Raw genomic sequence first — 25,661 nt, 5'->3', positions numbered from 1 at the left:
CTGCTTGTGCTCTGTCTCTCTCTGTCTCTCAAAAATGAATAAATGTAAAAAAAAAAACAAAACTGTACGAAAAGTTTAATTTCAGCCTAATTAAAATGTTTTCCAAAATTTTAATTATAGGTTAATTGATCCACAGACACAAGTTACAAGGCTCACGGTGAGTTCGGCATGTTTAAAGCTTTATTGGAAATCCCTCTGTGCACATACAAATGTGTATCTTTATAATAATTCTGAACCTATATATTGAAATATGGTAGTAATTATGATTGACTAAGTTATAATTAAGCTGATGGTGGACATCTTCCCCCATAAAGTTATAATTGAACATTCCATGCAACTTAAAGAATTGTGCAATCTGCTGTGATACTTAGGTTTTCTTAGGATATGATATATGCTGCCTGGTTAAGGGATAAACACAGGAGGAATTAAAAGGTGAACATGATTGAGTTTATAGTTATCTAGGTTGAAATAGTTGCAAGTATATGCTCTTATTTAATCATTTAATAATATAGAGCATTTTTGTTATTCTACTTGTTATTGTAAAATGTGTAAATGACTAATAAATTCAGCATTCAACAACCTCTTATTCTGCCTGGTAATCCAAACCAAATATGACATTTTTGTTCTTGGATTGCCATGTTGTTAAAAAAAAAAAAATTGGCTCTAATGTTCTGTTTATGATATAACTTAGTAATTGAGTTTGTTATGTATAAGAGTGCAGTTGTAAGTGTTTGAAAAATCTCATGTTTGCTTCTGATGTTTTCTTTGGCAGTTTCCATTACCCAGTGTAGTTTTGTATGCTACACACCAGGAAAATAAAAGGCTTTTTGGATTTGTTCTTCGGACATCAGGGGGCAGAAGTGAAAGTAATCTGTCATCAGTCTGCTACATATTTGAATCAAACAATGAGGGGGAAAAGGTATACATGGCCTTTCAAAATGTGTTTAGGTTGTGAAATATATATCATAGTCAAAGTTCTTAGTAAGATTTCTGGAAAAAACTCCCAAAGTTGGCCTACTTCAGCAGAGTTGTTTGACCAAAGCCCGTTGCTCTGAAGGTATCTGAGCTGATATGTTGGGCCTTCTCACTTACAGACCTGTGTCTTCCATGGCCATTGAGCGCTAGTGCAGTCTTCTGGCCTCATTCCCTTACTCGGGGACTGCACTATATTCCCGCAATCAGCCTTTTCCAGATGTCTTCAGCTTAGAACAGCATCAGCATCTGCTTAGTTCTCTGCAAACCTTAGCATCTCAGTAATGAATTTGAGATAACCGGAAGGTGGGTGTGTGAAAGAGGCGAGACGCAGCAGCGGAAACTCAGACTCTGAAGAAAATACACAGGTGCTTCGTTTGGGGACTGAAACATTCTTAAATCAGGTTTTGTCTGAAGCAGTGTGTTATAATGAGTTGTAAATCTAGTTGCACCAGCCATTTGGATACTTGAAATTATTACTTTGAGAACTGGCTGAGTTTTTCCTATTTTTTCCCCTTTTAGATTTGTGATTCTGTTGGACTGGCAAAACAGATAGCTTTGCATGCAGAACTGGTAAGAATCTAAGATACTTATTAATTATCCAAGAATGTTATCTAAAGTAATATAAGAACTTTCATATTAGCAAGTAAATAAAATGATTTTGCTGTGCAAGGTTATCAGTGGATACTATTGCTGATGCAGTATTTAGAATTTGGATAAATGACTAAGAATGTATATTTTTAGTGTGCTTTCATGTAAATATAAAAATATGAAAAGGTTACAAAGGCCATATGAATTGAAAAGTCTAAAATTTAAAGTTGTTTCATATTTAATTCATTAGTTGTACTTATCTGTGTTTTAGGATCGTAGGGCATCGGAAAAACAAAAGGAAATAGAGAGGGTAAAAGAGAAACAACAGAAAGAACTCAGTAAACAAAAACAAATCGAAAAGGTATGTAGTCCTAGTATCTAGATCTTTTTTGATATGATGTTTATGAAGTTTCCTTAATTCAGCACTGTGACTTTCAGGTTGGAATTTCCAAATGAAATTCTGTTTCTGCTTCCTCAGCTACTTCATAATCAGATGATTCATAGCGCAGCAGGAAAGGAAGACATCTGTCTTCTCATAGGATGTTTACGTTATAGTTACCGATGTGTCGTCGACTTGCTGTTTAGCAAACATACCAGAACTTATATTTCCATATTCCAGCAAAGTTTGTTGCTATCAAAGCAGGTCTTTTGAGAGGCTGTGTGTATATAGACTTAACTGCCATTGCTGGAAGCTGTGTTGGCCTCGAGGAATGAACATATATTTATGTAAATATTTAATGTTACCAGCAGTGTCAAATCATTGTCCATCCAACAGGATAATTTTAAGTTAGGCAAGTTTCAGAGAAAATCTGGAAAATGCATTAGATGGTGATACATGAGATTGTCAGACCCAGTTATGGGTGGTGGCAGTAGCAACAGAAAAGAGAAATTTGCGGGATACTTAATGAGCACAGATCAGCAGGAATTGGGAATTGATTGGACTTATGGACAAAGGGACGTGACGATGACACTGAAGTTGAGACTTCCTTGCTAGGTTAGGCTGAGGAGGGCAACGGCTGATTTAGCAAGGTAAGTTGGACAGAGAGGTGGAAGGGAAGGGCTGTGGAGTGATCCATTGTGAGCCTTTTGGTGTGATATGTAGTGAAAGATAACGATGGTCTGAATGTTGTTAGCCATAGAAATGGAGAAGAGGGAAATGTTGGCTTTTACAGGATTTCTAAAATGGTGCCAAATTTCACTTTGGTGTTGCACTGGTTGTGTGTAGCCTTTGTTTTCAGTAAGTTGCCAGAGTTATGCATACATGTTCATGACAGAAAGATTGAGCAGCTCTCAAGTACATATTTTAAATGCATAGTTTTGCATTTGATTGCAAACAAACTTAGTTTCTTTTCTGTCTTTTCTACTAGGACTTAGAAGAACAAAGTCGGTTGATAGCTGCTTCCAGTAGACCAAACCAAGCCAGTAGTGAGGGGCAGTTTGTTGTCCTTAGCAGTAGCCAGTCAGAAGAGAGTGATTTGGGAGAAGAAGGAAAGAAAAGAGAGTCAGAAGCATGAACTTATCCTTGCTTTTTGGTTGGTATTACCCCCCCTTGGAATTTATTGACGGTTTCTGTGGTGAAATGGCACAAGGTAACAACTTTGTTGATATACCAAGGAGACTAAAGTTTATATTTACCTGTTTTAACTTCATTTTTTAAAATAAGATTGACCTTGACCACTTAGGTATGCACTGTTTTTTTTTTTTTTCCTTAAAAATGATATACTATGCAGTAACATCAAATTCCACATGTCTAAAAGAAACCTGTTCATCTCCTTGAAGTAGATTGCTGAGGAATTAACACTTGTTCAAGCCTTTTTTCCTTCAAATTGTGAACTTCTTGTGTTGTAATTGGCTGTGACCATAAGAAACCATTTATTCTTCAGCTTCAGATATTCATGGATATGCTTCCTCTTCTCATTAGGAACATTTTTGCTGGCAGTGAGGAAGCTTTCAACTGAATCGGTTCAAAACCTTTATACAGAGAATTCTACAAGTTTGCAAATATTTTAACTATTAAATGTGCAATAGAACTTTTATAAAGTAATTAGAAAAAAGATTTTAGGCTTAAGGTTTCAAATTGTGGCAGGTGGTACTGTGATTTCAGGGCACTTTCTGGGATTGCTCACATTTCTCTGATGTATGACACCTGATGCCAGTGGGAAAGAAGCTTAAGTGTCTTCAGTTCAGGATTGATACAGCCCTTGGCATTTAATTATCTTATTCTTAGTTCTCAGGTTGGAACTTGAATTATTGCTGCAGAGCAGTAATGGTTAAAATAAGATTTTGGAATTTATTAAAAGGGATTTTTTTTGTTCAAGTACGTTTTAGATTAGGACTTAAAATGTAAAGATATTATTGTTACAGGATAATACATCATATTTTCTGCATTGCGTGAAATAATTTTTATTGAAAATCAAGTGACATTTCAAAAGAAATTCTATAACGGTTGTTGCCTGCTTAAAGTAAAAATGCCCAGAGTTTAGTTTAGAAAATGTAATCTTTTAAATTTCAGACTGATATGCACAGTATTTTCATAATTCCATGTTTTGATAAAATACTGATCACCACTTTATATCCACAAAGGCAAATAACTAATATATGAGAATAGAATAATTTGCACTAGTTATTGTACATACTTCTACTCTTCAAATGCGTAAAAGGTCTAATTCTATGAAATATTGAAAGGAAATTGAATGTTCGGTATAAGAGAGTTGACCAAGGAAGGATTTTAGCCTAGTGCCAAGGTTAAATGATACTTCCCTGCTGCCTCCCTCTATGTCAAAACTTTGATTTTTTTTCTTTACTCAGATTTTTAACATTGCTGATAGAAATTATGTTCCTTTGTTTCACGTGTAAAACTATATAGAGACAGGTTAATTATATTGAGTAAAATAGTCACATAACTAAAATTTTCAAGAGATTTGCCAGCCACTAAGACTAATTTTACAAGGGGAAAAGCCCTTTGTTCTTTGATATAGTCGTGTTAGTCCTGAGTTTAGAAGCAGCATCTGTTTTAGCTCTCACAATATAGTGTGGCTGTTTCACACGGTATGCACCCTGTTTTCTGTGGAAGGGAATAATTATATATAGGATCATGATATTCTTTTTATCCATGTGCCAAATGGGAATAATGATTACTTGATAATCATTATTTTGAAGCCTTATGTTACCAAAACAGATAGTAAAAAAGTAGAAATTTACAGAATACTTTCTGAAGACAGTTGATTTTGTGCTTGCTAAATGGGAATGCTTTCTTGATAGTTTGTGTGTCATTCCTTTGGTAGAAGTCGAAATTTCTGTGGTCAGCACTTGATTTAGCCATGGCAGGTCCGGCTTTTAAGACCCTTCTGAGAATTAGTAAGCTCTCTGTTTCATTAAGTCTTTTGTTTATACTATTCAGTTGTTGCCTCGCTTGGTTCAGATGAAACTTGTCACCCTACAAGGAAGGTGGTTAGCATTAGGGGCAGTTTTACGAGGCTGGCGCTTTGCACGGTAACTAAGTGCTGCCCTTTGTTAGTACTCTGGGTCAAAGTGAAGGCTAAAGTTAAAGGCACCGGCAGACTTAGGTAGTTCCTTTTAAGTCATGTTTTGATAGGAATTTCCTCAATAATACACTTATGTCCACAGATCAGACCAAAGAGCATTCCAACACCAAATCGAATGTGGGATTAACAATTTTAGATATTTCAACTTTTGTTCCATTGCTCTAGAACTATGTGAACTATTCCATACTACAGATATTTAAGCATCAACTTTAAGAAACTCTCCTTTTTGTTTGACGAAGGCTGCCCATGGGTTTCTGCATAATGTTAAAGCTGATCTTGGTCTGTTACCCTTTGAAATCCCTTCTGGCTCTTGGATGCTTTGGTGGTGATTGAATTAGAATTTGGGATAGCTTTCTCAGATTCATACTTATGCTTGATGGTTTTTAGAAATTAACAAAACTGATTCTTTAAAAGAAAAGAAAGTAAGTCTACCTAATTCAGCTATGCATTCTGCTACCTATACAAACAGTACTTTTATAACTATGGTAATGAAATCAGTAGACAGGAAACTAAGTATTGCTTCTCCTTTTCAAAATTTTAAAAACTTGCTAACAAGGGACTGGACAAAGTTCCCAAGGCCAGTCTTGTTTTTGCTATTTCTACAATGACTAGTATGTGTTTAATTTCAAAAGAATTCTCAGGCTCTAGGGGTGGTAAAAATGACGTTTACTTTTATGCTTGGGAAAAGGGGAGTAGGGTATGCGTAACACATTACATAACATATAATCCTGTGTGGTAAAGGCATCTGATGTTAATTTTGAGTTACATGTAGGAGCTACAAATATTTAAGATTTGAATCTTATAAATGCTGATAGACCCCAAGATCCCATGTATTACAAAACCTTCTGCTACCTGAATTAATTAATAAAATGAAAATACTAACATTGGTTTTGACAACGACCTCCTAGCATTCAAACTGTACTTAAAATATTCAAACACACTGATTGTAGCAAGCAAGGCTTTCATTTTATTTTTTAGCAAGTTTGACTTACTCTTCTTTCACGAGATTTTGTTCTACATTAATGACACACATTGAAACTGGAACTATACGACACTTTTAAACTAGTCTCTTGTGGCTTGTACTCATGTAATTTACTTCAGTTAATATGAGAACTGGGGATTAAGTTATAACTAATGTGCAAAACTGCTTTGTATATTTGGTGATTTTGTAATGTTAAGTGAATTGGTTAATTCTTATCTCACTGATACTATTAATCATGCATATATACAGTTAAAAATCATGCTACATTTCCTTTTAGAATTGAATTTGAAGAACTCAATTTTTATGTAATGGTGGTATACGTGTGGGGTGGAGAGCTTATTTTTTGTCAAAGTAGGTATTCTCTGACAAGGTTTCAGGAACTATGCTGTTAGAAGATTTTTAAAGTATAATAAAGTCCATGATTTTTGTATAGTCTTTTTTGTATGAGGTATTTGATATATACTCAATTTTATTTCTCTAACTCCAAATGATGCTTATGAAACAAATGGACTTTTTCTTAATATGTTATGACACTACAGTTACACATCTAGGCCCATTGCAATTCCATAACAGCTAAAACGAAAAAAAGCAGTCACTTACTGGGACATAACACTAATTCATCACTAGTGACTTCTTTCTTTTAGAAAAATAGATGTTTCAGGAATTACCCCTAGACATGTTACAGACAACATATACCTGCTGTATTCAAAGAAACAATTTAAAGGCGCAGGATACTGTGTACACCAGCTTAAGTGAGCTTGATGTGTAATTTTAATACTAATGCATATTCATCCCATGTGCTCTTTATACTTTCCTATAGCACTTACCAAGTTCTTTTCTTCCATTGGGAGTATCTGTTTCAATTCGTTTTGAGTTTTATAAAATGTATATACTTTTAGAAGGTCCAGGGAGTAGATAAAACTAACTTTAGAATTATGTATCTATGTGCATGTATATCCTCAATATATTTGTATATTGACATATCTATAATCCGCTACCCACTTAAAACAGACACCACAATTTGATTAAAAAAATAAAAATTATTCATGCCAGCTAATTTTGCAAGTTTGAATGTGAAAATCATATCATTAAAAGTAACTTTAAGTCTGTGCTTACTGAATGTATAGCCATGAATCTCCACATCAGAAAGAAATTCTCTAACTTCAGTTTCCCTGAGATGACTATATTATGCAAAAAAAAAAAAAAAAAAAAGTATACTAACACTAAACATACAAATAACAAGGCTATAGTTGACTGGGCCTGTGGTGAAAATGAACATCATCCTACCCATCACTCTGTTCTTGTTGATGTGCTATCGAAATGCTACACAGGTGTGGCTGAATGCATGTCTCTTCACTTTCCTCACTTTCCAAGTACAGAAACCTGTACTTACCTTCAGCACAGAATATACAGAAATAAAAATTTAACCTACATTCTATAACTGCTTTTATCACGTTTCTAAGAAGGAGGTTTATAGCAGTATAGGTCTATGTCAAGAAGCAAGAAAAATCTCAAAGCAGCCTAACCTTACACCTAAAGGAGTTAAAGAACAAAACAAAGCAGCAGAAGGAAGGAAATAATAAAGATTAGACCAGAAATAAATGAATTGGAACAAAAACTAGATCACTGAAACCAGGAGCTGGTTCTTCTTTGAAAAGATCAACAAAATTGATAAACCTCTAGCCAGACTCATTAAAAAAAATAATAAATGAAAGAGAAGAAGTAACCAATACCACAGAAATACAATTGTAAGAATATATAAAAAATTATATGCTGATAAATTAGAAAACCTAGAAGAAATAAATTCCTAGAAACATAATTTTACATAAAGCAGGAAGAAATAGAAAATTTGAACAGACCAATTACCAGCAAAGAAATTGCGTTAGTAGTAACAACTTCCAACAAACAAAAGTCCAGGACCAGATGGCTCCACAGGTGAATTCTACCAGACATTTGAGAGTTAATGTCTACTCTAATCAAACTATTCCAAAAAATAGAAGAGAAAGGAAAACTTGCCAATTCATTCTATAAGGTCAGTATCACACTGATACCAAAACCAGATAAAAGACACCACCAAAAAAGTGAACTATGGGCCAGTATCTCTGATGAACATAGATGCAGAAATCCTCAACAAAATACTAGCATACAGAACCCAATAATACATTAAGAAAATCATCATGATCAAGTGGGATTTATTTCTAGGATGCAAGCGTGGTTCAATATTCACAAATCAACATGATACATCAGTAAGAAAGGAGATAAAAGCCATATCATCTCAATAGATGCAGAAAAAGCATTTGACAAAGTATGACATCCATTCATGATAAAAAAAAAAACCCTCTACAAAGTAGGTCTAGAGGAAACATACCTCAACATAATAAAGGCCAAATATGAAAAATCCACAGTGAACTTCACATTCAGTGGGGAAAAACCAAGAGCTTTTCCCCAAGGTCAGGAACAAGACAATGATGTACAGTGTCCCCACTTTTATTCAACATAGTACTAAAGTCCTAGCCACAGTGCTTAGACAACAAAAAGAAATAAAAGGCATCCAAATTGGTAAAGAAGAAGTAAAACTTTCACTATTTGCAGATATATATAGAAAACCGTAAAGACTCCAGCAAAAGACTACTAGAACTGATAAATGAATTTAGTAAAGTCGCAGGATGCAAAATCAATGTACAGAAATCTGTTGCGTTCCTATGCGCTAATAAGGAAGCAACAGTAAGTGAAATTAAAAGAAAAAGAGGCAAAGAAACATACTCTTAACTATAGACAACAAACTGATGGTTACCAGAGGGGATTTGGGTGCAGGGATGGGTTAAATAGGTGATGGTGATTAAGGAGTGCACTTGTGATGAGCATTGGGTTTGGCAGTGTTGAATCACTAAATCCTACATGTGAAACTAATATTACACTATATGTTAACTAACTGGAATTTTAATAAAAGCTTTTTAAAAATCCTTCCATTTGTAGTTGCACCAAAAATAACAAACTATTTAGATACAAACTTAACCAAAGAGGCGAAAGACCTGTACTCTGAAAACTATAAAACACTGATGAGAGAAATTGAGGATGACACAAAGAAATGGAAAGACATACCATGCTCATGGATTGGAAGAACAAATATTGTTAAAATCTCTGTACTACCCAAAGCAATCTACAGATTTAATGCAACTGCTATCACAATACTAACAGCATTTTTCACGGAACTAGAACAAACCTAAAATTTGTATGGAACCACAGAAGACCTTGAATAGTCAAAGCTGTCTTGAAAAAACTGGAGGAATCACAGCTTCAGGCTTCAAGTTACCTTATAAAGCTATAGTAATCAAAACAGTATGGTACTGGCATAAAAATAGACACATAGCTCCATGGAACAGAATAGAAAATCCAGAAATAAACCTACAATTTTATGGCCAATCTTTTTTTTTTTTTTTTAATCTCTGACAAAGGAGGCAAGAATATACAATGGGGAAAAATCTCTTCAACAAATGGTATTGGGAAAACTGGACCACGTTCTTACACCATACACAAATAAAATGGATTAAGGACCTAAATGTGAGACCTGAAACTATAAAAATCCCAGAAGACAGCACAGGTAGTAATGTCTCTGACATCAGCCATAGCTACATTTTTCTAGATATGTCCCTGGAGGCAAGGGAAATCAAAGCAAAAAGAAACTATTGGGATTACATCAAAATAAAAGTCTTCTGTACAGTGAAGGAAACAAACTGTCAAAACAAAAAGGCATCCAACCTACTGAATGAATGGGAGAAGATATTTGCAAATGACATATCTGATAAAGGGTTGTTCTCAAAATATATAAAGAACTGATACAACTCAACACCCAGGAAACAATCCAGTTAAACAATGGGCAGAAGATATGAATACACATTTCTCCAAAGAAGACCTACAGATGGCCAATAAACATGAAAAGATGCTCAACATCATCATCAGGGAGATGTAACTCGAAACTACAATGTGATATCTCACACCTGTCAGAATGGCTATATTAAAAAAACACAAGAAACAAGTGTTGGCAAAGATGTGGAGAGAAAGGAATCCTCGTACAGTGTTGGTGGGAATGCAAACTGATGTAGTCACTTTGGAAAACAGTATGGAGTTTCCTCAAAAAGTTAAAAATAGAACTACCATATGGTCCAGTAATCACACTACTGGGTATTACCCCCAAAATACAAGAACACTAATTGAAAGTGATACATGCACCTCTGTTTATTGCAGCATTATTTACAATAGCCAAATTATGGAAGCAGCCCAAGTGTCCACTAATAGAAGAATGGATAAAGAAGTGGTATTCATACACAATGGAATATTATTTAGCCATAAAAAAGAAATGAAATCTTGCCATTTGCAATAACATGGATGGATCTAGAGAGTATAATGCTAAGTAAAATAAGTCAGAGAAAAATACCATATGATTTCACTCATATGTGGAATTTATGAAACAAAACAAATGAACATAGGGAAAGAGGCAAATCAAGAAACAGACTCTTAACTATGGAGAACTGATGGTTACCAGAGGGGATGTCAGTGAGGAGATGAATGAAACAGGTGATAAGGATTAAGGAGTGCACTTTTGGTGAACACGGATGAATGTATAGAGTTGTTCAATCTCTGTATTGTATACCTGAAACGAATTTAACACTGTATGTTAAATACTAGAATTAAAAATTTTTAAATAATTTAAAAAGGGGCTCCTGGGTGGCTCAGTTGGTTAAGCGTCTGACTCTTGGTTTTGGCTCAGGTCATGATCTCATGGTTCATGAGTTCAAGCCCTACATTGAGCTCTGCGCTGACAGTGCAGAGCCTGCTTGTGATTCTCTTTCTCCCTCTCTCTGCTCCTCCCCTGCTCATGCTGTCTGTCTCTATCAAAAATAAATAAACTTAAAAAAATAAATAATTTAATAAATACAGCTGCTATCAGTGAGCCCCTCTTGTGTGTCCAGTACTGCACTAGAGTCAGTACAGAAAAACATAAGCCATTTGAAAACCCGTTTAATTTCTATTCCAGTGATAACATTAACCAGTAAATGGGAACCCTTAGCCAGGGTTTTATGGCAAGAAGGACTGCATGTTTCCTATTAATGATGACGTTGCAATTGAAAGTTCTGTTTCAGTTAACCAAATTACTCCACTTCAGTACAGGACTCTACAAGTAAACAGACATTAAGCTGGCCTTGGGACTTTTGCATAAGAACAGCTAACTTGTAGGTCAAGTACTGGGGTCAGTATTTTATTCAATGTAATTACTAAGACATTTTACGTATGTACTTCTCTCTAAAAAGGATTACTGTTAAGAATCCTTTTAAATTAGGGGCGCCTGGGTGGCGCAGTCGGTTAAGCCTCCGACTTCAGCCAGGTCACGATCTCGCGGTCCGTGAGTTCGAGCCCCGCGTCAGGCTCTGGGCTGATGGCTCGGAGCTTGGAGCCTGTTTCCGATGCTGTGTCTCCCTCTCTCTCTGCCCCTCCCCCGTTCATGCTCTGTTTCTCTCTGTCCCAAAAATAAATAAAAAACGTTGAAAAAAAAATTAAAAAAAAAAAAAAAGAATCCTTTTAAATTATTAAAGGTGACATTTACTGTTTTGAGCATGTAGAAATGTAGATTCTCACATTTAATATTAAATCAGTACAGAGTGAGAACTGATACATTTCTGTTAATTGAAATTTCACAGTTTGGTTTTTTTTTTTTTTAACTGCCTTTCAGAATGCTCTTGAGAAGCAATATTAAGAATATTAAGAAATAGGGGGCACCTTGGTGGCTCAGTCGGTTAAGCCTCTGACTTCTGCTCAGGTCATGATTTCACAGCTTGTGAGTTTGAGCCCCACGTCGGGCTCTGTGCTGACAGCTCAGAGTCTGGAGCCTGCCTCAGATTCTGTGTCTCCCTCTCTCTCTCTGACCCTCCCCTACTCATGCTCATGCTCTGTCTTTGTCTCTTTCTCAAGAATAAAAAAACATTAAAATTAAAAAAAAAGAATATTAAGAAATAGTACTAAGAACGTGTAGATTTGCATTGAGATTTTAGTTGTTAGGTAAAGTGAGAAATAATGAATCCTATGTAACAAGTCAAATTTTAAGAAATGCAACTCAAAGAAATATACCTTTTCATCCAGTTTGATTACCAGGTTCCTGTGAAAATCCCTTGTCCGTAAAGATCATATTCTTTGTAAAGGATATACGCTTTTAGACGGTTTGGTAATGGAAGAAATGACATGAAGACAGGGCAGCGCAAATGTAACTTCCCCATACACTTCCTGATCTTTAGGCGGCACAAATGTTTGAGGGATCGAGGGTTTGCTGAAATGAGAGAAACACATGTTATCCAAATGGAAAAGAGCTGTTCCTTCTTTTAGTGATCTTAGGGTTTAGTCAGCAAATGTATGTTATACTTAAGCCACCAAAATTTTCATTTGCTGTGTTGAAATGGAAAAGTTAAAAGCAAAACAGCTTTTCCCTTCTCTTTGCAACCCTTCCTGTAGATACGATTACAGAACCATGTCAAGTTAAGAATCCAAAGACTGGCATCAGTTGTGGCTCTGGCCTGTGAGACCTGAAATCCTTAAATCTTTGTGTATTAACCACTCCCTTGCCCTGTCCTGTCCCTCTGGATCAGGCTGAGAACTAAAAGATCACCACCCACGGGGAAATTAGATGAAAGAAACTCTTAATTTGACTTATGTGCTACTGTGAAAGAATGTGGTTTGGAGCATCCTTTGATATTCTCTGCGGGCTTAGATCTTCACTTTTTCTCATCCCTGTTTTTGTTGCCATTTCATAGCTTTTATTAATTCCTGTATGTACAGTGTTCCACGGGATTAGGAGAAAGGCATTACCTACCATATAATATGTAATTACCTAACAGATTTTATCTACTGGGAAATGATAAGAAGTACAAAGTAAGTAATAAATAGTAACTTTTTTTTTTTAGAGAGGAATAGTATTTTCCTTGGTTTCTTTAGATAAAGCTTTTAACCAGAAGAGAATGTTTTATGAAACAAATAAGAATACCTTTTATTTTTGGTAATAATCTTTTAGAAGAAAGGAGGATACTCACTTAAGATAAAATGGATTTCTGACCAGAGCCCTTGTTTTTGGAGCACAGCTTTCAACTTTGAACAGATTCGAACTTGATCAACATAATCAAGCATCACTCGAACAACCTTCCCAGAGAGATGTTGCAGCCATGACAAAGTTATTACTTCACAGAACTAAGGAAGAAAATTGGAACTATGAAAGCAAATGAAAAACTGGAGTAACTATGGGGTTTAGAACACTAAACTCAAAGTTAGGAACCAAGGTCTCAAGCCCCTCATTTATAAACTAGGCATTGAACAAGGAAATGATTTCTTAGCTCTGACATTTGGAAAAATACTTAACTGCTGTATCTTCAGAACTATGTAAGATGTAATCAGGGTGTGAAAGAGACAGTTATCTAATATCCATTGTTCCCTTTGGTTGGCCACACGGCTCTCTGGAATAAAGATTACCTCTCCAGCTTCCTTGCACCTAGACGTGGCCACTTAAGTTCTAGCCAGTGAGATGTGAGTGGAAGTGTGAGCAACCCCCAGAATGCACTTAAAAGAACACGGTGTGTGCTGCTTCAGCCTGCCTGCCTCCTTGCTGGCTGGAATGTGGATGCAAGTTTCTCCTGTGTCAGGAGCTGTCCAGTTAGAAGGCTGTTTACCTGTGGCCTTTATATGAAGGGAATGAGCCACCTTATTAAAGTCACTTTCATTTGGGGTTTTCTGCCATTCACAACCTACTCCTATCCTCATGCCTGAAGGAAGGATATGATCATTTCTGCCGGTAGGTAATGTACATGCTCCTAGACAAGATGCCCATGTAAGAAGTCAAGTACTACTACATAATAAGTCAGGAAATAATACAAGATGATATACACCTAAATGCCAGCTCCTACATTAATCATAACCTAAAACTAATAATACAATATTAATATGTTGCCTTGGCTTTCCAGAATTGATTCAAAGTGCTTTCTCCGTTCACTATTTAATTTTTGATTTTAATATGAACTCAGGTATTTATAGTGCATCTGTGTGCTGAGCACAGATCTCTAAGCTGAGGAAAGTGGTGAACAAGAGCTTACTTACACTGATGTATTTGTGGAGGAGACATGTAATCAGTAAATGTTAAAAAGATAATTTCAGAAAGTGGTAAGTGCTATAAAAGAAATAGCATTATCAGAAGATTAGGGAAGACAACTACCTTAGATAATGGTGGATGGGTAAGGAAGGGTCTTTTTGAGAAGGTAACCTGTGAAACTTGAAGAGTGGCAGCTTTTTGAAAAGTTGGGGATGAGCTCAAGTTGGGGAAAATAGAAATGACCGGTTGGGGGTGAAATAGACTGGTGTGATGCAGACATCACAGGAGGAACACATCTCAAGAAGAAAAGGGTAGTCAACTGCATTTTTTGTGTTTCTTTCTCATTAAAAAGGTGGCCAAAGAAACCTATTTAATCAAATTTTAGACCTAAAAGAGATAGCCAAAGAACTAAGGGATACAGGTATCAGGACCCTAGAAACATTTTAGCTCGATGACTCAGCACTTCAGAGAAAAAACATAACTAGTTTGTAAGACTACATTCATTCTTTAAAACCTTACTCAGATGCTAGTTCATTTGTGAAACTCCCTAAGTAAAGTTAAATCACTTCCCTCTGAACTGTTTCTGTACTTTTTACATCTACCATCATGTTTATTTTACCACGTATTTATCACATTAAAATCTTTTCAGGGTTCCTGGGGAGCTCAGTTGAGCTAGGTAGCTGGGTAGCTCATGAGATTGAGCCCCACGTTGGGCTCTGTGCTGACAGCATGATGCCTGCGTGGGATTCTCTCTCTCCCTCTCTCTCTGCCCTCCTCTGCTCTCTCTTGCTCACTCTCTCTCTCTCAAATAAACTTAAAAATCTTTTGAACTATGATCTTCTGGAGAGAATGGAGGGAGTCTTATCTCTTGGTGTAGTCCAGGGCCACTAATAATGATTGTATAAGTTGATACAATACTGTGCACTTACCATAGTGTCTTTGATAACTGTAGATGTCCAGCCTTCAAAAGTATAGCAAGGATGAACTTTGTCTCCATGGGGACAATCAAAGCATCGCTCTGTGTCATACCCATAATTCAAGAGCATCCTGAGCATGACTTCATCTTTCAATGTGTATTGCAGTGCTGATGGGAAATGTAAAGGGTTGACTCTGCAGAAGTAATTGACGTTGGCCCCATGCCGTAGCAGCAGACTTATCAGCTCATAGTTGCCCATCCTTAGGGCTATCTGGAGGCAGTTAACTGGGTCTTGATTGGGCAGAGCTCCAGCACTCAGAAGCAGCTTAACTGAAGAGAGGTCACCATTTGATACAGCAAAATACAAAGCTGACTTCCTATGGTCATCATAGTGTTTGCGAATTCTCTGATCTAGCATGAAATTTACATCAAATCCAGCCTGGATGAGGAATTCCAGGCATTGGGGGTGTGCTCCTGCTGCTGCACAGTGGACCGGACTGATGCCACTCTGCTTAATGGCAGCAAAATCCGTAACTGGAACCAAAATCTTCAGGGCTCTGAGAAAGAGTTTCAGGGGGTATTTAAAAAATTGTTTTTGTTTAAGATGTAGTATTAACCTGTTTACGATTATTATATACTAGTACAGGTGGTAGTAGTATCAGGTGGCATTTAGAACCCCCAACCCCCAAAAAGTATAATTCCTGCATGTAAATGCTCAGCTACTTAGTGAAGTTAAATAAAACTGTCTAGATATAAAACTCAGAATTAGTCCAATTAGTGAGACCGGGAGCTCCCCTTATTGCCCAAAGACCCGATAATAAAATAGTTTTATGTCTCTTCTGTGGTTACAGAGGATGCCTGACTTCACTGTCTTACTGGTTGAGTTTATCTTTAAAAGGGTGTTAGAATTATATGATCAGAGAAGAAGAATATAAAGTTCCCAGGAGCTGCTCCAAAGAAACCCCACAGCTTTTGCTATTTCTATTATTTGTGGTGATGTAATTGAACTTACAACAAGTGGCCTCTGTCAGCTGCAACATGAATGGGAAGGTGGCCTGAATTCTTAGGGATGTTGGCATCAGCTCCATGCTCTAGCAAGAGAGTCACAGAATCTGGATTTCCTCCACTGGCGGCTTCAAGTAAGATGGAAGAAGAGTCAGAGGCCTGACCAAGAGCATTAGCTCCTAAGAGGAGAAAAAGTCTTGTTATGCAAAAATCTTTTCCGCTCTACTGCTTATGCATTCTTAATATAGAAGCACTACCAAAAAGCAGTTATTAAGCAGCCACTTGAGCAAAGCACTACAAAGTCAAAGAAATAAATAAACTGGCTCTCAGCCAGTTTATAATGTAGTTGGGGAAGGAAGAAATGGTACAAGCAATCTCTCAGTTAAAAGTAGGTTGGCTTTCAGAGTAACTTTATAAGTTAATTGTTTGGAACTTGCAAATTCCAGGAGAAATCCTTTTAAAGGAGATTTTATTTCCAGACTAGCCTATAAAAGTCCACTTACCCCACCCTTATGTATAGGATGGTACCAACAATCCTGTTGGACTGTAACACCATGCCATCTGTTGATGTTATGGTGAAAAATGGGTGTTTGTTCTTTTTTTTCACATGTTCTTAGGTAGCTGTTCATAGTAAGACATACTGTGATTGTTTGTTGTTGAAGTTGGGGACTTAATAGTTAAAAGGATAAATTGTAGTGCCCGATATGCTGTCATGTGATGGTGTGGGTAATAAGAGTACAGTTGTAGGCAAAATGTCCTCTAAAAGATCTCAGTTCTGGATTTTGAGGGGAACTGGATGGTGAAGGAAGGAGAAAGGAGTTTTGGGTCAGTTGCAGAAGGCCTCTCAGTAAAATGGGTTTTGAAGAAAGAGTCACCTTTGAAAATGGACAAAGGGAAAGGAGATCATTCGGGGCCTATTCACAGCTCCTATAAAAAAGATGTAGTGGCTTTAAATTAGTAAATAGTAAATTAGTAAATAGACTCCATAGTCATCAGAATACAGTGATTAAGAACCGCCCCCCCCCTCCTGGAATGCATGAAGAAATGTCTAATAAGCCTCCATGGGATGAGTGCTCATTATGTGCAGGTTCCTGTGTGCATACTTTCTAAACAACAACAGCCCTAACAAGCAGGTGCTAGTATCTTCTTTTTAAAGAGAAAAAAACCATGGCTCATTGAGGTTAAGTGACTTCCCCAGAGACGCACAGCTGGTAAGCAAGGCAGTTCGGGATTCACATACAGGTACACCAGACCCAGGGCCTATTTCTATGAAGTCGTGTTTCCACTCTAATAATGCAGGGCAGTAAAGTAACATGATTTGGAACGAGACAGATGTGGTTTCAAATCTTGGCTCTGCCATTTACTAGTTATGTCACTTTGTGCAAATTACATCATAAGGGAGTTACCTCGGAAAGTATTCACTGAGGTCAACCGATGTGGTTTCTTTAGAGTTAAGGATTTAAAATCTGGTGCCTCTCTTTATATTTTAATCAGTGATCTACACAAAAGGTTACTCTTGTTATGTAGATGAAGGGTCTAGTATTTATTTTTGTTATTCTAGCTAATGACTTTAGACATCTCTGCTGTTGCTCATTTAAAACATCTTACTTAAAATGTCTTATGGCCACTGATTGGGAACTACAACAGCCTCTCCTGTATGATAGTAAAGTTTCAGGTAAGTCTAAAAAGCAGAAAGTTGTTCTTAAATATAGGAATCTCTGTAGTCTAGAATATTGAAGACCAGGACCATGTATTGTTAAAGAAAGAAATAAGGTTTCTGGACACAGACAGGAAGGAGAATACAAAAGGTAATTCTAATATTGGGAGTTCATTAAATATTGGTAAAGATTTGCTTTGAAAAAAAGCTTTAGATACTACATTGCTTCACTTAACAGGGTCATCAGTGGGGGTTCTCTTCAAAGCCAATAAATTGCAGAGTTCTCTGAGCCAAGGACTCTGCCAGTTAAACCAGATCTCGAATTGGTGGCAGGAGAGGGCACGTTTAAAAGGAAGTCCTGCAACTGATACCATCCCTGACCCTCTTTCCTTAAGTGTAAAGTGACGATAATGCCTACTTCCTAGGGTTTTAGAAGATCACGTGGGGCAGCGGTAGCTTATTGCCTGGTGCTTAGAAAGTACTCAATAAATGTAAATTGCCTTCCCCTTCTCTCAGGGTTTTGGTTATTACTAAAGGAAGAACTGGGACCCAAAGAGGAGCAATCAGGAAAAACTTCCCAACACCAGGAGCATCTGATAACACATTGGAGTGCCTCATGACTTAGCAGAGACAACATGTAGGGGGTAATATGAGGACTTTTGTTCTGTGACTCTAGAAAAGGACAACAGGCAAAACATTTAAAAACTGACCATCCTCAGCATGGTCGGGGAACATTATGCTAGAGTAAGGTGCATCCTAGTAATTTTAGGGAAATTGCTCCACATCAAATGAGAACTGTTCAATCTCTAGGCTTTTTAGTAGCCAGTATTAACACATACTTTCATCAGACATTTGTTAGGCTTAAATAAAATGTTAATTTCTACCATCTTGAAGCTCTTCACAAAAAGGAGGATGCTTGCGTCACGTTATCCCTTGGGGGTGTGCTGACCGTATAGAAAATCTTGCCTTTCTGCAGTAACATTTCCATGATTTCAGTGTATCCACTTTGGGCAGCAAGAGCAAGAGGAGTGAATCCATAGGAGCTCCGTGGATCAGGGTGAGCCCCAGAAACCAGCAGCAACTTTACTATGTCCTGCCTGCCCAGTTTGGCTGCTTCATGGAGAGCGGTCCTCTCGTTGGTACACCGAAGATTGACATCTGCCCCGTGGCTGATCAGCAAGGCAGCCATGTCATAGGAGTCACATAGAACAGCTGGGAAATTGGAAGTGAAATGTCACCAGGAAATTATGGCCAGAGTATCTTATTAGCCAGTGTCCCTCAAGCTTCTTAATGAGCTCTTCCTAGCTACCCCCCTGTGCCAACATTTTGTGTTTAGGAAACACACTGTTAAATGAGGCATATATCAAATAATACCAATAGTGTTTTACATCAATACCCTATTGTCTTTTCTGTAAGCCATGAACAGTTACTGTCTATTGGCTGCTTATGTGTCTGAAAAACAAAACATATAAAATTTTCATTTATCATTTTTGTGTTCCTCCCTCAAGAAAATGGGAACTTAAGTACCCGGTACAGTCCTAGAAATGCTCCTGGGTACTTTAAACAAAGAAAAACAAAAACAGCAGTAATTATGAAATTATTTGTAACCTCGTGTTTTGTTAAAATTTTCTAATTGGTTTTTCTGCATTTATGCTGTTATCATTCGCATTTGGATGATAACCTTTAAGTCCTTCAAGATTCTAAAACAATTTACTGTATCCATCTCCCTATCCATTTGTTAATTATTGGCACCCACTGTGTATGAGGAATCTTGCTAGGAGCCAGATGTTGAATCAGTGTGAATTCTGTCTATAACGGTTTATAATGTGCCATAGAAAGTGCTGTAGGACTGGAAATACCAAGTGCCAAGGGTGTTGGGTCTTTTTTTTAGCTCATTGAGCTGGCACTTAGTGTGCCCTTTGATTCTGGAAACACATGTCCTTTGTTTTAGGAAATCATTTTCTTGACTTATTTCATGATGGTATACCACCTCCATCTTGTCTCTTCTCTTTCTAGCGTTTCTGAGATTCATGTGTTGCTCCTCTTAGATTGTCCTAGTTTTTTTCTTTTTCTTTCCTATTTCCCATTTCTTATCTTCTGGAAACTTCCCTAAACTTTATCTCCCAGCACTTGTTTTGAGTTTTATATTTCTACTATCATACTTTTAATTTTCAAGAGTGTTTTTGGTTCTGTTTTGTTCAGTTTTTTGGTAATATCCTATTTCATTAGTTTTCACTAATTGCTCTAAATGAATTCTAATTTCCCCCTACATTTTATTTTGCCTAAATAGTCTGTCTCCTCCAAGTTTCTTATCTCTGTTGAAGACTTTTCTCAGATAGTCCTTTGCTATCTGCTTTGATTTGCTATGATTAAGTCCTTTGCTATGATTAAGAGTTGGGGACTAAAAAGCTGACTGGGAATCCTAAATGTTGGGAGGCGCTCTTGGAGTGTGGTCATAGCTATATGTTGCTATGTCTGGGCCATTTGTTGGGGAACCCCCAATTTCACTCCCTTCAGTTCTTTCTTTTTGGGTATATCATATTCCCCAGAGAAGCTTCTTCTTGGAGGGTAAAGTTCTGGTTGCCATCTTTCTAGAATCCTGGTGGAAGAGGAGGGCTGGGAGGTCTTGGCTTATGCTTAATTCCTCCAGTATTTTCAATCCAGTACTCCCACCCTTGTCTAATACCCCCCCCCCCCCCCTATCCAGAGAGCCTCTGTTTAAACTTCCCAGATGATAAATGTCCAGAACTCGGGTGGTTTGGGAGAAGGGACCACTCTGGCTACTCATTCCTTAATAGGGTTCAACCAATCCTCCTGTTAGCTGCCTGTCCTTCACCCACATTCCACGAGGTAACTGCCGCCAACAACTTCCAAGCCTTTGATGTAATAGTGCTGCTTTCCCCACTACCAAGTTGAGTTGGCTTTCTTGTCACTGAGTATTCATCCACCTGCTCTCTAGGTTTTAAAAAACTGTGTTGTTGTTGCCTCCTCTCCTGCTCTCCTCATTCTTTTGTATCTTACCTCATTAAGACAATTTCTTGACTATAATTTTAGTGAAGACTCAGGAGGGAGGAAAATTAGCCATTTGTATTCAATCTGCCGTCTTTACCCCACCATTGGTTGCCTCTCCCTACTCTGCTCACCTTTTATCGTTCTTACACCTAAATTAATTGGTTAAGACACCATGCAATGCAAAATGATCAGCCAGTTGGCAGAGATTTTGCCTCAGGCCACCTCAAGGGCAAGTCTGTAGAAAGCTTGAGGGTCAGGTACCCATGACATGGGTCAGTTGGGACCAGAATGACAGCACTGCAACTATGTACAAAAAGCTGCCTTTCTATTTGCAGGGGGCAGGGGTGTGGGTGAAATGTGATGGGGATTAAGGAGTGCACTTGTGATGAGCACCAGGTGTTATATGGAAGTGTGGAGTCACTATATTATACACCTGAAGCTAATATAACATTGTTATCTAACTGGAATTAAGATGAAAACTAAGAGGGGCGCCTGGGTGGCGCAGTCGGTTAAGCGTCCGACTTCAGCCAGGTCACGATCTCGCGGTCCGTGAGTTCGAGCCCCGCGTCGGGCTCTGGGCTGATGGCTCAGAGCCTGGAGCCTGTTTCCGATTCTGTGTCTCCCTCTCTCTCTGCCCCTCCCCCGTTCATGCTCTGTCTCTCCCTGTCCCAAAAATAAATAAACGTTGAAAAAAAAAGATGAAAACTAAGAAAAATTTTTAAAAAGTTGCCTTCAAAACCTCTGGGATGGGGGACACTCAGAATGACAGACTGTTTTCCAGAAACAAGGTACTAATTTACCTGTAAGAAGAGGAGAATTGCCTTCAGAATTCTTGGCATTTGGATTGCAGCCGTTGACAAGAAGAAAACTGGCGTTTTCTAAGAGGCAACTGCTGACAGCCAAAAAAAGTGGCGTTTCCCCGCTGTGGGTGGTTTGCTCCCACACACTGGGTTTTGAAGCTGAAATAATTCCATTAGACCACACAGGTTAAGATACAGAAATAAATTTTAAATTCATTTCTCAGAAGCATCAGGAAGAGTTGTGAAGGGAGCTTACCTTTCAGGGTTATTTCCAAAATGTTCTTGCTTAATTGCACCGCAGCCTTATGCAGGGGAAGCCAGCCTATCTCATCTGCTTCATCAAAAGCAGAATGGCACTTGGTCAGGCGTGCCAGTGCATCTTCCTTACCTATTAACGAGTCGAATGGGCACAGATTCACATTTGGCACACACACAAGGCAGCCCATACTGCTTCCGAATTCCACCATCAAGGTTAGTGCACGAGACGACAGAGTTCTAGCACCACCCTTTATGAGAGACGCGTTCAAATGGCATAGGACGAACAAGCAGGTGTTCGCCTAGTGTTCCATACCATCCCAGCCAGTGGCCACCGCTCGTGTGGTTACAAAGAAAGAGCCCAGTCCACCGAGGAGCCCAGGAGCTCTTGGCTAAGTGGTGCTGTGGTGTTTTCTCGCAGGCTATTGACAATCAGCGTTGGACACCCCCACAGTTTTGAGCATTTGGGAGAACCTGCTTCTAGGCTTTCCTCAGCTCAGAGGGGAAGTGCTTCCCTTTGTCCTTTGTCAGCATCACATCTTACCACAAGTTGGAGGGGATAGAATAAGAAGAGTACTTAACTGTCTCTATTGTTTCAATTATCTTCTTATAGTCAGCGCTCGCAAAGGAATGGGAACTGCATAGAAAATAAATATATATGTAATCCCCAAAGTGAGGGAAAACAAAGGCATGTGACAAAAAAACAAAAGGAAACAATAAGGGCAATAGTAGTTAACCAAGGATGAACTCTTACAACAAACTCTGAAAATGAGGCTTAATGGGAATACTTCCAAAATATATGTGGTGTGACCCTAAACATGCTCCAGGGAAATCGGTCTCCTGTGTCTGTCTTCCTGGGGGGGGGGGGGGGGGGTGGCATTATTCCACCTGTCTCCGGTAGACCAAGTCAGCAAGCCTTCCTAAGTTCCATATAATTCTTGCAAGTCTAATAACTGAAATCTACAACTATAGTCAATTTCTGTAAAATATTTCAGTCCTCAAAATCTTATGCCTTCCAATCTAAAATCATGACTTAATTACTGAATGAACTTAAAAAATTTTAATCACAGGGGCGCCTGGGTGGCGCAGTCGGTTAAGCGTCCGTCTTCAGCCAGGTCACGATCTTGCGGTCCGTGAGTTCGAGCCCCGCATCGGGCTCTGGGCTGATGGCTCAGAGCCTGGAGCCTGTTTCCGATTCTGTGTCTCCCTCTCTCTCTGCCCCTCCCCCGTCCATGCTCTGTCTCTCTCTGTCCCAAAAATAAATAAAAACGTTGAAAAAAATTTAAAAAAAAATTTTTTTTAATCACAAGGTTAATATAATCTAATAAACCCAATTTTTTTTTTAATTTTGAGTGAGAGAGAGAGAGTGCAAGTGTGGGAGGGTCAGAGAGAGAGGGGGACAGAGGATCCGAAGCAAGCTCTGTGCTGACAGCAGTGTGCCCAAAGTGGGGCTTGAAGTCATGAACCATGAGATCATGACCTGAGTGGATGTCAGACCCTCAACCGACTGAAGCCACCCAGGTGCCCCTAAACCCAATTTCTTTACAAAACTTTAACTATTTAAAGATTATTCTTAAATGTAACACAAAAGTATAGGAATAGTGTGGTAAAGAGACGCTGAAGCCAGACTGCCTGCCTCTTACCTAGCAGCTCTGTGACCTCGGGTAACACTTACCTGTGCTTATCAGTCTTCTTATTTCTACACAGGGATAACAGTACTTACAACATAGAAAGGTAATGAGAACTAAATGAGTCAATATTTAAAAAATGCTTAAAAATAGTGCAGCACAAAGTGATCACTCCGTGAGTTTGTTACTTTAAAAAAAAGTATAGTTTTAACGTATTTCAACATCTCTATGTTTAATTACAAAGTCTCTTAGAGCTAAAACCACATTTATCCAGTTTTACCTCCAGCAGGCAAATAGAGGTCACCACCCCAAGCAAACAACTTTTATCACCCCTGAAAAACAATAGTAACTGCTGGGGGGGGTGGGGTGGGTAAGGTTGCAGATCAGTCAGAGAGCATCTGAGCAGGTGTGCTTGGCTGTGCACATTCCACCTCCAGGGCGATTCTTTTACATCAGCGAGGGACCCATGAAGTCCTTTTCTAGTGCCGTCATTACAGAATTCTGAAGACACACCTCAGAAAGGGTTAGTCTCTTCTGGGTTTAAGTTTACATAATTCCTTCTTTTGATATGAATCAAAAGACTGGACCTTGCTCTATCTCCCCACGAAGGCTGATAATTTTCTATGTGTATTGCTTAGCTTTGTGCATTTCCTTGGCTCCCCAAAGACAGGGTGCATTAGAGTTCTCTAGTCTTTCACATCCTAATGTATTTCTTCTGGTTTCCAGTCTGCAAATCCTCATGTAGAGCTGCTCCTAACCTCCTTCAACTGTTTACTAATTACATTCTGAATTCTTTCCAAATTGTTCAAGTCTCATAGATACTGAAATGATAATTGAAATGGATTTTGACCCCCTCTCCTGTTTTTATCACAACACTAGAAGTATACTAATGACAAGTCTTAACTGTTGAATCCTTCCAGTACATCACCAATGAGATCCCATTACCTCTCATCTGCAGGTGCCTGCTGTGTAGTTCCCGGCTTGTGAATGTCCTGTAAACTCTCCTGGATGATGAGCTGGGTATCAAAGTCCTCATCTGTGTCTTCATCACTGGCGTAATTATCCATGTGAGATGCTGACAGATTTCAAGTCAGAATGAATTGACAATATTTTTCCAGTTACGAAAAGATTATCAGTTTCATTACAAATGAAACTCAGAAACTACAAAATTGAAAGGAGTGATAAATGAAGCAAATGCAAGATTTAGAAAAACCCATTACATTTTTTTCCCATAAATTCAAAAGAGTTTTCTGGACTGCCACAAATTCAATATAAATTAGAAGTTGCCATGATTAGCCATTTACTTAATGCCTACTCAGGAAAATCAACCTTCCGTATAAAACTTGGGTCAGTGTCGTTTTAACTATGAAAGTAATGGTTTATTTTAGACCTGGCTTATGAGTTTTTTCTCAGTGATTGTAGCCCTCACCCAAAACATCTTTATGCTGCAACAGCAAATATTAAAAATAAACACATCATAGGAATATATGCACTCTCATAATAACAACATATAACAGGAATAGTGGTAGTAAAAAACAATGTATTTTCTTAGGCAATAACTCAGTTGTTTAAAATAACATTTCTGTTGTATCATAGAATAGGTTCAATCACATACCAGACTTTTTACCTTCTGTTATATCCTTTAGGAGAGCATGGAAGTTCTCACTGTAAGATTAGCACATCAGGATTTTCATTTCTATTTAGGGTCTCCCCTCCCCGTAGTGGCCATTCCATTAATAGCTTTACTATAAATACATGATCATAAGACAGTCTGGCACATTCTCCTTGTTTTTTACATGGGGTTTAGCTCTATTTGGAAACATGATCCCTTCTCTTCACTGCTATATTCATCAAATTTAAAGGACTAAACATTTTATTCCTGGTATAAAATGCTTTTGCAAGGGGTTGGCTGTGTGAAGTGAATTCATTCTCCTGCTCATGGCCACTGCAGACCAGAATCAATTTTTCATCTGAGAGGCCATTTTTCTCTGACCGATTTATCAAAGGGACTGTCCCCACAGTCCTGATTCACTGGGTAGCTGCACCTACATTTTCTTTGGGCTACAGAGCTGCAGCCTAAAGTGTACTGGGAATCCTAAGGAAGGAATTAATTCCACATACAAGATAATAAAATTTCAACTGTAATTCTGTATTGTTGAAATGTCTTAAAATCGAT

The 25,661-nt window shown here is 38.0% G+C and overlaps 2 protein-coding genes across 7 annotated transcripts in view; one reads left to right on the top strand and one right to left on the bottom strand.

The window, feature by feature from the left end:
* The window catches only part of APPL1 (adaptor protein, phosphotyrosine interacting with PH domain and leucine zipper 1), a 56,091-nt gene extending 30,702 nt beyond the window's left edge, over positions 1-25,389 (top strand). For 2 of the 3 annotated variants that reach the window (XM_086697849.1, XM_086697847.1), the window contains 5 exons: positions 121-157; positions 773-919; positions 1,495-1,545; positions 1,835-1,924; positions 2,931-6,525. In XM_086697849.1, coding sequence (XP_086553975.1) covers positions 121-157; positions 773-919; positions 1,495-1,545; positions 1,835-1,924; positions 2,931-3,077 — 472 coding nt within the window. In that variant the 3' untranslated portion in view covers positions 3,078-6,525. Of the gene's footprint in view, positions 1-120; positions 158-772; positions 920-1,494; positions 1,546-1,834; positions 1,925-2,930; positions 6,526-24,443 lie in introns of those variants that run through there. The other variant, XM_086697848.1, reaches the window with a different exon arrangement.
* Positions 158-24,552, bottom strand: ASB14 (ankyrin repeat and SOCS box containing 14). Of its 4 annotated transcripts, none has more exons than XM_086697850.1 (10): positions 24,431-24,552; positions 22,441-22,494; positions 21,859-21,992; positions 21,603-21,761; positions 18,757-19,002; positions 16,141-16,312; positions 15,142-15,685; positions 13,167-13,320; positions 12,214-12,409; positions 158-3,008 (listed from the first exon to the last, which is right to left on the bottom strand). In XM_086697850.1, the coding sequence occupies exons 1-9, from the start codon at positions 24,550-24,552 to the stop codon at positions 12,231-12,233; spliced, it is 1,764 nt and encodes a 587-aa protein (XP_086553976.1). In that variant the 3' UTR covers positions 158-3,008; positions 12,214-12,230. The 4 variants fall into 4 exon arrangements, with proteins under 4 accessions (XP_086553976.1, XP_086553981.1, XP_086553980.1 ...); XM_086697851.1 differs by lacking the exon at positions 158-3,008 and adding an exon at positions 8,262-10,741; XM_086697855.1 differs by lacking the exon at positions 18,757-19,002.
* Positions 25,390-25,661: the final 272 nt, after the last annotated feature.

Source organism: Puma concolor, chromosome A2 (assembly GCF_028749965.1).
Source record: "Puma concolor isolate L17-30 chromosome A2, mPumCon1.1.hap2, whole genome shotgun sequence".
NCBI classification, from domain to species: Eukaryota; Metazoa; Chordata; class Mammalia; order Carnivora; family Felidae; genus Puma; species Puma concolor.
The sequence above is the reverse complement of the archived record's forward strand: the minus strand, read 5'-3'. Positions and strand labels throughout refer to the sequence as shown.

Coding starts and splice junctions, on each gene's coding strand:
- ASB14 (XM_086697850.1), bottom strand. CDS start 24,552: ATGGATAATTACGCCAGTGATGAAGACACAGATGAGGACTTTGATACC. Junction 21,993..22,440: donor ATAATTGAAACAATAGAGAC/AGTTAAGTACTC, acceptor CGACTCGTTAAT/AGGTAAGGAAGATGCACTGG. Junction 19,003..21,602: donor CAATTCTCCTCTTCTTACAG/GTAAATTAGTAC, acceptor CCAATTTCCCAG/CTGTTCTATGTGACTCCTAT.